The sequence below is a fragment of the Diabrotica undecimpunctata genome, chromosome 2 (assembly GCF_040954645.1).
Source record: "Diabrotica undecimpunctata isolate CICGRU chromosome 2, icDiaUnde3, whole genome shotgun sequence".
In the NCBI taxonomy this organism is placed as follows: Eukaryota; Metazoa; Arthropoda; class Insecta; order Coleoptera; family Chrysomelidae; genus Diabrotica; species Diabrotica undecimpunctata.
In genome coordinates, this window is record NC_092804.1 from 131,661,688 (window position 1) to 131,674,153 (window position 12,466).

The 12,466-nt window shown below is 34.6% G+C and overlaps 1 protein-coding gene across 1 annotated transcript; it reads left to right on the plus strand.

Annotated features, from left to right (window-relative positions):
- The first annotated feature begins 5,692 nt into the window (after positions 1–5,692).
- LOC140433921 (uncharacterized) lies at positions 5,693–6,166 on the plus strand. Its single transcript, XM_072521893.1, has one exon. It carries the CDS (start codon positions 5,693–5,695, stop codon positions 6,164–6,166), a length of 474 nt encoding a protein of 157 aa, XP_072377994.1.
- Positions 6,167–12,466: the final 6,300 nt, after the last annotated feature.

Here is a 12,466-nt window from a genome sequence, read left to right on the forward strand (position 1 = left end):
TTCAGTAGCCTTGTTGCCAAGAAAAATGTAAAATTACCTAAACGAGGAACTGATCAGTCGATTGCTGTCTTAATAAATTATGAGGTGTACAAGTGTATATTTTGTGAAGGGCAGCATGACAGTACAAATTGTTTCAAAGCATAAAAATTTACTACGGAACAGAAACGACGAACATTGTGAGAAAAAAAGCCTTTTTTCGATGTCTGAAAGTGTAGAGGACATTTGAACTCTATATTATGTTTAAAATCGCATGCTGTATCCTAATGTATCCTAATTTGCCTATTAATAAAATTGATACATCGACCTCAAGTATTATCCGTTCGGAATAAAATAAAACTGAGTATCAGACGCTTGCTAATTTGAACAATACACGGTTTTTTTACAAATTCTGCGAATAAACATAAGAAGTGCACATGGTACTAAACAAGTAAGTTCACTTATTGATACTGGATCGTAGAGTATATCTTACAGAGAGTACCGCGCAAGAAATGGGTTTTCGCTCAAGAAATATCAGTTGCAGTCGGTCTTGTAGCAGTTAAAACTTTGTTAAGTTGGACTCTTATTGTAGTGTCGTAAGCTTAGACAGTGTGAACCCGACCTTAGGGTGTTAGCTGACGGCTGTCTGGCAACCGTCAGCTGTCAACCTAAAAAAAGGACACTTGTAAAATTGCTGTAAAAATATAAACATTTGTGTTCACCCTTTTAGCGGGTATTTTAGTAAAATAAAACTATTTACCGTAATTGTCGTATTATTACAAGGATACTACAATTATTTGGCGACGAGAAAAGTTGTGGAAGTTTGGGTGAAGCACAAAATATTGTATTTTTTTACGGAAAGTTGAATTTGGAATTTGCAAGTCATGTCCTTGAACCAGGGTAATTCAGAAAACGTGGTTTTGCCAATCCAACCGACTGTTACAGTGGTTAATACTGGGAACATTTCGGCATTAGCAGTTTTCAAGCAAGGTGATGATTTTGAAGTATTTGGAGAACGGCTAGACCAATTGTTTATGGCAAATATAATAGAGGGTACACGAAAGGTTGCTGTTTTAATTACCTTGTTAAGTGAAGAGGTATACAAGATTTTGAGAGACCTATGTAGCCCTGAGAAGCCGAATGGTAAAGACTTTGATACTTTAATACAGTTATTAAGACTACATTTTAAACCAAGAGTGTCTGTCTATCGCAGAAGGATTGTTTTCGATTCATTAAGACAGGGCCAAGAGTCTTTTATTGATTGGTATTTAAGGGTTAAAAATGCAGCTACACAATGTGATTTTATGGACAAACTGATGTATAGAGTCCAAGATAAATTTGTAACAGGCATGAGGCCAGGTCATATATTGGACCGTTTGTGTGAGGAGAGTCCGTCCAAAAGTTTTCAAGAACTGTTAGAGATAGCTTTGAACAAAGAAGCAGCCTTGAGAGAACAGTCCAGAAATAATGCTGAAGTGAATAAGCTACAAGAAGTTAGACAAAAAGCAAGTAGTACTTCTAGTAGTAATATTTCCAGAAATGGTGAGAAAATAGTGGAGAGACATAATGATAAAGAGAGACATAGTGATCCAGAAGACTTAAGGTGTAATTTCTGTAACAAAACCAAGCATAATTTTAGTAAATGTAAGTACCGAACATTTATTTGTAAAAAATGTGGCAAAAAGGGTCATATTATGGCAGCATGCAAATTAGAGCAGAATCATTTGGTGGAAGAGGAAGAAAATGAGAATATACTTTCATTGTACAACTTAACAGACATTCAACAAGTTAATTTTATAAAGCCACTGTATATTCCAGTTGTAGTAGATGATAAGGTGTCCACACAGATGGAATTGGATACTGGAGCAGGTATTTCTTGCATGCCTCATAAGTTTTATTTAGATAATTTAAGCTACATTCCTTTGAATAAAACAGGTATTAAATTAAAAACCTACTCTGGAGAAATTGTGAATCCAGAAGGGAAAATTACTGTAAAAATTTCTATACAGAATGTTTCAAAAATTTGTAATTTTACAATAGTCAAGAAAGCTACTAAAATGTTGTTAGGTCGCGATATAATTAGTAAATTTAACATGTATTTAAAAAATTCCAAAATAACAATTAATGACCTAGCTATTCAAAATAAAAACAATGAATTGGATAAAATAGTGTCAAAATATTCAGAGCTGTTTCAAAGGGAGTTGGGTAGGTACAATGAGGAAAAAGTTACTTTAGAAATAGATGAAAATGTAAAACCAGTTTTCCACAAACCTCATCCCTTACCATTTGCTTTTCGGGAAAAGGTGGAGGTGGAACTAAAGCGGTTAGAGTCAGAGGGTGCTATTGAACGGGCAGATAATTCTCTGTGGGGAACACCATTAGTACCAGTTATGAAACCCAATGGCAAAGATATTCGTGTTTGCGCTAACTATAAAATCACAGTAAATAAATATTTAAAAGATTTCAACCATCCATTGCCCCGTATTGAGGACATTTTCGCCGCGTTACAAGTAGGACAAAAATATTCAAAACTCGATTTTCTCAATGCTTATAACCAGTTAGTACTAGATGATACAACTAGTGAGTTATTATCTTGGAGCACACCTCTAGGTATATATAGAATAAAGCGGTTACCTTATGGCACGAAGCCAGCCTGTTCTATTTTTCAAAATGTAATTGAAAAGGTTTTGCAGGGGTGTCGGGGTACAGTAAATTTTCTGGACGATGTAGTAGTAACAGGGAAAGACGATAGAGAGCATTTAGAAAACTTGGAGGTGTTAAAGCGACTAGAAAGAGCAGGGTTTAGATTAAACGAAAAAAAATGCGAATTTTTCAAAGAAAACATTTATTATTTGGGACACAAAATATCACAAAATGGATTGAAAAAGACGAAGAAAAGGTAAGGGCAATCATAAGTGCTCCTAGACCCAAAAATATTACAGAGGTTAGGGCTTTCGCGGGAATGATAAATTATTATTCTCGTTTTTGTGAAAATTTACAAGGGAAATTAAAACCCTTATATGAGTTAGTAGGGAAAATGAAAAAATTTAAATGGACAAAACAATGTGAAAATGCTTTTCAATATGCAAAGACTGAGTTAGCTTCACAAAAGATTTTAGTACATTATGACCCAGATAAACCAATTCGTTTAGCGTGTGATGCGAGTGATTATGGAATCGGAGGAGTTCTGTCTCATGTTTTACCAGATGGGAGTGAAAGGCCTATATGCTATATCTCGAGGGTATTAAACAAAGCAGAGCGAAATTATTCTCAAATTATGAAGGAGGCTCTGGCCGTCTACTGGTCGGTATCTAAATTGTACCAATATTTGGCGGGACGGAAGTTCGAAATATTAAGTGATCACAAACCATTGAAATCGATCTTTGTTGAATATAAAAGCCTACCGAAAATGGCGGCGGGTCGAATTCAAAGATGGTCTTTATTTCTAGCTGGTTTTGATTACACTTTTAGGTTTATCAGAGGAGTGGATAACTCAAGAGCAGATGCGTTGTCACGATTGCCTTTGCAGGATGATTATGAAAATGATGAGCCTGAATATGATTATTTAAACATGGTTGAGAGTTTAATACCTATAGATTCAATAAAACTGAGATCAGAATCAAGAAAAGATCCAATTTTGGGCAAAGTGTTCAATTTTATTAGATATGGATTTCCAAAGCATACAGAAAATGAACTATTGAAACCATTTATAGCTAGGAGGCAGGAGCTTTTTATTGAGCAAGGAATTATAATGTGGGGGTATCGCGCGGTAATTCCTGTTGCACTGAGAGGGCAGTTACTTAAAGAATTACACAGTAATCATGAAGGTATGACGAAGATGAAGTCCAGCGCCCGTTCCTATTTCTGGTGGCCATCGCTAGATAACGAGATTGAGCAGCAGGTCAATAACTGTAAAGTTTGTTGCCAATTGCGGCCAGATCCGCCTAAGGCTAAGCTGATGAAGTCACTGAAGTCTCACTAAATTTATGAAAAAATACATGCTGATTTTCTAGGGCCCATTAGGACAAAGACAATTTTAATTATTGTGGACACATACACTAAATGGCCAGAGGTATTCGTGATGAACACACCTGATGCAGAAAATACTATTAGTAGATTTAGGGAATGTTTTTCACGTTTTGGTATACCGCGTATAGTAGAAACGGATAATGGGACCCAATTTACATCCGAAAACTTTATTGATTTTTTGAGTAATAACGGAGTTAAGTTTGTAACATCTCCACCCTCTCATCCCTCAACTAACGGGTTTGCAGAAAACTGTGTTAAATCGGTTAAATTAGGATTAAAAAAACCTCTTTCAGATGAAAAAAATAAAAATGTGCAACTGGAAACTTTGATTTACTGATATTTATTTTCATATAGAAATTCGATACATGCTACTACTGGTATGTCACCTAGCAGTATGATGTTTAAAACTAAGGTACGTACACGTTTAGATTTATTGTCTCGAAAAGGGGTTTCATCAAAAGAAAAAGCTGAAAATCAAATTTTAAATTATAAAGGAAAAAGAAAAGATAGTTTTGTAGAGGGGGATAGAGTTTGGTGCAGGGACTATCGAAATCCAAATAGAAAAATATGGGTAGAGAGTGTAATAGATGAAGTTTTAAATGATAGGATTTATTTGTGTAAACTGATTCATGAGAATTTGATTTGGAAGAGGCATTTGAATCAAATTCGGCGGAATCAATCGGATGTAGTGGAGGATCAGGTTGAAAAAGTTTATAGGGAAGGTCTTGAAAATAAGTGGTCAAGTGGCGAACAGGAGCCTAGTGCTATACATTTGAATGTCCAACCAAAATTGTTATTAAACGAGTCAATAAACGAGCCCTATTCTCAAACGAATGAGACTCTGGGACAGGAAGAAATTAAAATCAATGAAAGTTTAGCTGATCAGCCTTATCCTCAGACTGCATCTGAAGTTACAACTGAAAAGGGTCAGGTTAATATAACTGAACGACCAAAGCGTAATATTAAACCACCCCAGCGCTTGAATTTGTGAGGAGAGGTATTGTAGTGTCGTAAGCTTAGACAGTGTGAACCCGACCTTAGGGTGTTAGCTGACGGCTGTCTGGCAACCGTCAGCTGTCAACCTAAAAAAAGGACACTTGTAAAATTGCTGTAAAAATATAAACATTTGTGTTCACCCTTTTAGCGGGTATTTTAGTAAAATAAAACTATTAACCATAATTGTCGTATTATTACAAGGATACTACACTTATGGGCAAGGTGCCGGCAGTTGCTTCTAATTTTAGTACAAATATGATTACATTTTCGTTGTTTATTGATAATTTTTCTGTAACGAAATTCTGGGAGCTTGATGTTATTGGGATAACTGTCCCTGTAGAAAAATTGACACGAGAGATGGCATCCAAAGAGGTTCAATATCTTCTGGGTGCTACTATAGAGTTTCATTTAAGAAAGGCGCTGGAGAAATATTGTTATGATAACCCGTACTCTAAAAACACAATTGAAAAGCTTATGAATGGGTTCTATGTGAATAATTGTGTGACCAATGTTACTGATGAAAATGAGTTGAGAGAGTTTTAATCAGTAGCAACCGCCCTTATGGAGGAAGCTAAGATAGATTCAAGAGAGTACGAGGCCTCTGGTAATACAAAAACAGTTGTCCCTGTTCTTGGTCCTCTCTGGGACTCCTTAAAAGACACTCAATCAATAGTAAAACTTTTTTCAATGAATGGAATGGAAAGGATCCATAACTAAGACACTGATGCTTTTTATAGCTCAGAGTATATTTGACCCTGTTGGTTTTACCTGTCCAGTATCTCTATTCCCCAAACTGTTGCTACAGAAACTTTGGAAGAAGCACCAGATATGGCATGCTCCAGTCGAGAATGAAATGGCGAAGGAATTTTGTAAATGGGTTACTCATCTTCCTGAACTGTCGAGTATTGAGATTCCACGCTGGATTCAGGCTGGACCCATAGAAGCTGATCATTGGAGCTTGCACACATTTTCAGATGTAAGTAAGAAAGCTTATGCGACTGTAGTATTTTTAAGAATTGTTCGGAATGATGATATCTCAATTTTCCTTGTATCAGCTAAGAGTCGTGTGGCCTATTTGAACAAGATTTCTATACCCAGATTGAAACTGTTGGCAGCCACTATTGGTGCTAGTCTTTGTCAGTCAGTAAAAAAAACAATTTCCTAAATATGTTGAGTCTTATTTTTGAAGTGAATCCACTACTGTTCTTTCTTGGATTTAACGTAAGGCTGACTGGTCTGTTTTTGTTTTTAATAGAGTTCGGCAGATTAGAAATTTAACCAATCCTCAGCATTAGAAATATGTACCTGGTATCCTGCCGATCTTTCATCAAGAGACTGTGGTGTTTGGCAATTGTTCAAATCTCGATGGTGGCATTACCAGAATGGTTATACAAAAAAAAAATGATTGGTCTCAATAAAATGTTGAAGTTCATGAAGAAGTCTGTACCTGTTGACGTTCGACGATTGGCATCTGCATTACTTTTCTCAGTACATAAAACTTTTAAGAATGATAGCTTGGGAGCTACGATTTTGTTATAATACAAGAAATTCAAACAAAAAACGTACAGGTGAATTGGTCGCTGAGGAAATCGATAAAGCCGAAATGTTTGTATTGAAGCTAGTGCAGAACAAAGCATTCGGTTCAGATACGAATCGAATTTCCTCGCTAAATACGTTTGTCGATTCATTTGGACTTATAGGTTTAAAAACTTGCGTTACTGAGAGACTTGACATTTGAAGCCTACACAAAAGCTCTTGCCATGTAGGCACACAAGGACCACTTAGTTTGCTCCGCGAAAAATATTGGACTTTAGGGCGTACACGGATTGTGCTTTGCATTTTAAAAGAATGTGATGTGTGCAAGAAATAAAAAGGGAAATCGTTCGAAGTACAAACGCCTAAGTTTGGGTGGATTTTGAGAGCGATTAGTATAGTTTCTAGTTCTGTTTCTTATTCTTCGATTAAGTCTTTGTCTTCGTCTTGGTGATAATTCAGTGTACACTCCTGATTAATGTATCTGAATCTTCCCATGTGAATTTCATATTCTTAGTGCTGCTTTTATGATGTTGTCGAGCTCTAGGACGTTTTCCTTTATTTCTTGTGAGTTATCAATTGTAGGAACGTTTCCAACTCCTATGCTCACTAACCGTTTGAAGTTAAACCACTCCATTTTCTTTCTTTTCCTTGTTGTTATCTTTTTCTCATGTGCCTATTTCTAGGAGTATAGGGTTGTGGTCTCCTGATCCTTCGTTTAAGGTTAGAATGTCTGTTTCTTGTTCTAGGTTTTTAGCCACCACTATATCCAAATGGGTTGGTAGAGCATTTCCTGGAAAGTAGGTTGGTTCTATGGGACCAATTGCCATGGTTTCGTTGTTCACTAAATAGTTATTTAATATTCTTTCGTTTCTGTTTGTAGCGCTATAGTTCCAGTTAGAGGATCTGGCGTTTAGATCTCCTACTATTATGGACGGTGCTTCTATGTTCAGGAACGCATCCAGGTCATCATTCTTTAAAGGATCTGTTGGCCAACTTGTCTCATCTGGACTTTTATTGTTGTTGTTCCATTGTATTTAGGGCTGGCGTCTGTTGTAATATCCTTTTCACACTAGGATAGTAGTTTCTCCTGAATTTGCTCTGCAGTCATTTCTGTAGATGTCGTATCCTGGAAACTTGATGTTATGAGTTAGTTAAGTTTCTTGTAATGCTACGACATCCATTTCATATCGTTTATTAGTTCGTCCAGCACGTTTGCATTTGTTTTTATGCAGCCTGAGTTCTAGGAGCCTGTCTTTAGGTGACCCCTAGCTACGTACCTTAGTTTAGTGCTATATTTACATTTTTTATCGCTTCCTTTACCGTTTTTGTGACTAGCTCTTCTAGCATCGTGACCAGTCCTCTTTGTTGTTATTTTGACATTAGTATGGTCAAATCTGTTGGTAGGTTTTGTATGGGTTTAGTGATTTGGGCGTACGAGTGCCCATTGTTTATTTAAGATTGTTGTGTTTAGGCTACTTTCTATTGTTGTTTGTCTGGATCTTTCCCTGGGAGGTACACTTGGGTATCCCCTATAACTTGCCGGATGTTGCCCTTGGCAGTTAGCGCATTTTGCATTTTGTTCTACTGGAATTTGGCAGACTTTGCTATGTGCCCTTCTCCGCACTTTACGTACCTAGCGTCTTTGAAGCATGCATTTTGGAAGCCATGGTAGCCCTGCCAGTTAAAACATTTAGTTGGTGCGTAGCTCTTTCTTAGATCTTCTATTACTACTCTCGTGTACATTAGGTTGGTAATTTTCTTAGGTACGTCCTCTTTTCCCACTGTAATTAAAAACATTGGCAAGGATAAACATTCAGCCTTCCTTGACATCATGTTTGTTATGTTTATTATATTTATATCATGGTTCTATGTTAGTTCTGTTTGTATGTTTTTAGGGTAAGTCTTCTGATAACCATTTGAGGCTTGATGTCTTCCTCTAATGGGAAGACAATCAACTGTATTTTGATTATTTTGCTAATCTTCCAAATTCCAAATGACTGAATTTTCTATGGTCTTCAGGGCATTTTGTTTGAATGAGCGTTTCCCTTCGGTTTTTGGAGATTTTATTGTCTATGTATACCTTTCAAGTTTCAGCAAGGGAAATCGTCATTTATTTTTGTTTTGGTTGTATTTTTTGTATTTGTGTTATTCTTATTAGTATCTTCCATTTTTTTCTTTGGAATTGCTCCCATGGATTTTTTTTTCATTTATTTGTTTTTCGATTATTTTAGTTTTTCAATTCGTCGAATCTTTTATCTAGTTTTAATTACTTTTTCGTTCGATTTTATTATTAGACTTTGTAATTCATTGAGTTTTCCATTCAATTCATCGATCTTTCTTCTGAGTTTTTTTAGTTTCTTTGTTCTTTTCCTTTAGTTGCTTTTCCATTTTAACAACTAAATCTTTATCTTCCTGACTCTCATTTCTCCTTTGACTACCTACTGTTTTTTTATTTTTATTTCTATTTTTATTTTCCTCCTACTACTGTTTCGTATTCTGTTTCTATATTTTTCTGCTTTTTATTTTTCGGTCTGGTCTGCTGTTTTAAAATCGCCATTTGAGGCATCGCACGATTATTTTGATTAATATTCATAATCAGAAAAATCAGTGAGAGCAAGATTTGAGTAAATATTTGACCTTAACTCTATTGGTCCTCGTTCAATTTGTTTCTTTACTGCTCCTTGGAACTTTACTATACTATGATTCTCATTTTTCCCGGCTTCGTTGTGTCACTAATCACTAAATCACTAAATGTATTATTTTGAGCGCCACGCCACTGTATTTGCGGCTTTTCAGTTAAAGCTAATTTAATGTTTATCGACAAAGACGCTACCTGCCCTGGGTCACGGTACAAAGAATAACCGGTATGATACTCCCGAGTGCGAAATTGGGACGAGTTCGCGCATGACGTCACAATGAGAGTGATTTTAAATCTTCCCCGTAAGATCATCGGCGCTCGGAAAACAATTAATTTTTAACTGGCAATAAAAAGCATTTTATAGATTAATAGACTTTCTATTAAACTATTTCGGATTTATTGAAATATAGGTGTTTTATTATTTTGATTGAAAAAATTAATAACTAATACATCTGAGTGATCTAAGTGAACAAAAATACATCTTTAAAATAAATTTGTGAATTTTATTTAAAACTTTTTTTGTATCCTTCGCTTTTTAATCCTGGCGAGGTAACCTTCGTAAATTTTACGAGCTCTCTTTTGATTCTCTTATCTTATTTGGCGCCAGTCCCAAGGAGGGGATCGAGCGTTCATCTAGTTGCACGTAAACAGATGAAAATAATTGATCATTATTATATTAATAAATTCGACTGTAATAAATTCGACAAAACAATAAAACACAAGGTTTTAAGTTACATTTTTTTTTAATTTTCTCTTATTTCTCATACCTTCTTTACGTGTTAGGTTTAACTTCCTTTTGGTCATGCGCCCTGGATTTTACTATCTAGGGCTCTTTTTGGCAATCTTCCGATCTTCATTCTCACTACATGACCAGCCCATCGAAATCTCTGAAGTATAACGAATTTTGAGATCGGTGTCTCTTTGAACAGTTGGTAGAGTTCATGGTTGTACATGGATCTCCATACTCCGTTGGTGTAAATAGGTCCAAATATCTTTCTTAGGACTTTTTGTTCGAAGACTTTCAGTTTTCCTTTTTGTATTTTCTGTCATCACCCATGTCTCGCATCCATAACATACTATTGGCCTGATAATAGTCTTGTAGACCCTGATCTTCGATCTCCAGTGAGTGTTTTTGGAGCGGAACACATGGGAGTGAAAAGTAAGCTTTGTTTCCCTTTACTATTCTTTTTAATATTCAAACATATTTATAACTTCTAAAACACCAAAATATTGTCCATATAAAGTACAAAGTAGGTATACCTACAAAGCCACTATCACTTATTAAATCGCATAAAGAATTCAAAATATTCCTATACTAAATTCACTTAACAGAAAAGTTGCGTGTCAACAAATACATGCACAGAACACGTGAAACCCGATGTTTATATAATCGTACAGGGTGTTATTAAGATTCTAGCAGTCTGTAACATCTGAATTTGAAATGAATTAATTTATAATTTTTAGGATTACTGTTAAAATAATAGTAATCAATAATTAATCTTCCAAAGCCTATCAGAACTATCCGATACTCCAACTTTATCAGCTACTCTTTTCTTAACAGCGGACAATATTAACGCCGGATTTTCTTATAACTCGTGCTTATACACGTTTACAATTATTTCTTTAACGTCTACGCTTAAATGGCCTTTTTTCGATCTCTTTTTGGGGGGAGTTAAAGGTATGTTTACGAGTTCATTGGCAGAATCAGTGTCCGACATATTAATTTGTCTTAGTGACTGTATACAGGGTGGTCCTTAAGTAATTGTACAAAAAAAAAACAGTAGATTCTACACTTTAAAAGATTATGATTTAAGCCAAATTGCTTTAATAAAATGTTGATATTAAGAAAGATACACGGTGTTAAAGTGCAAATTTAAAATTTTATTTTTCGCTATAACTTTCATGTTTGTAAACATTTATGTATAAAAATTTACAACTGAGTACTTTTAAATATGAGAAATTATAATTTGATGCACAATTTGATTTAACTGATAGAGGACGCCACATATGGCACATATATGCTATAAATTTGCACTTAACTTTTTTGCTCTTCAAGTTACCTGTATTTGGGTTAAAAAATAATGAAGATACATTATTTTAACAAAAAACAGGTATACTTATTAATTACTTTAAAACCAAACAGTTTTCGAGATAATCGCATTTTACAAATCAGCTGCATAATTCTGATTTAAGGCAATTACTCCAGGCAACGAAGAAAAAAATAGACAAAAACATTAATACTTCTGAATTTTGGTATAAAGTACGTTTAACTAAAGTTGTAGTTAACGACATATTAAATAAAATAAATATATCAGCAGGATAATTAATAATAGGATTTGATAAAATAACAGAATAATAGGATTTTACATCAAACATTTTACGTTTTATGTTAAATTAAAGTCATAATCAAAACATTTTGTTTAAAAACCAAATAAAGAAATAGTTAAACTAAGTAACATAACTTTTTGTCAAAGTAAGTGTTCGATATGTCCACCATTTTCTTTAATTCATTTGTCAATATATTCCATAAAAGATCGTCTCATAATAAATAGCATCATTGGTTCTAAAGAAATTGCTGCAGTATTTATTTCTTCCCATATTTGGTTGCGAATGTTTATGGGAATCTTATAGACACGTTGTTTTAATGCGATCCATACACCAAAATCAAGTGGATTAAATTCTGGGCTACGTGGTGGCTATAATGTATAATGGATGAATATATTATTTTGGATACATATCCAAATCGTATGGTATATTATGGAACTACATCCTATTTGTCGCAGAGGTTGAATAATGTATTAAACTCTGATGTATTTCGTTCATTGGTTACTTATATACACACGGAATAACCTATCGATGACATTACTTATTTATATGATTACGTTACAGCTTACGAGTAACTATAATTACATCTCGAACAACTGGACTATTATGATTTACTAACGAACTAATATTATGCTGAACTAAATTGCCTGTGTGTTTACTATATTTATAACAATATCGGTTATTAGGCCAACGATGATGTTTTTGTAAAAATGCTGAGTCTTTAAGGTTAGATTTGTAGCAAAAGTATTATGAAACAAGACACATAATGTGTTATTCAATACCTGTGCTCAAGTTTCTATTTGTCCTAATAAAAATGGGTAAATAATTTATGTAATGAATAATAAGTATTCTTTTAGAATTTTTTATGAATTAAATAATTATATCAATATCTCACCACATTGCCAAGGAATATGACTACCACGACCAATCCAACGTTCAAAAAGTTGTATTTAAGTATGTTCTAAC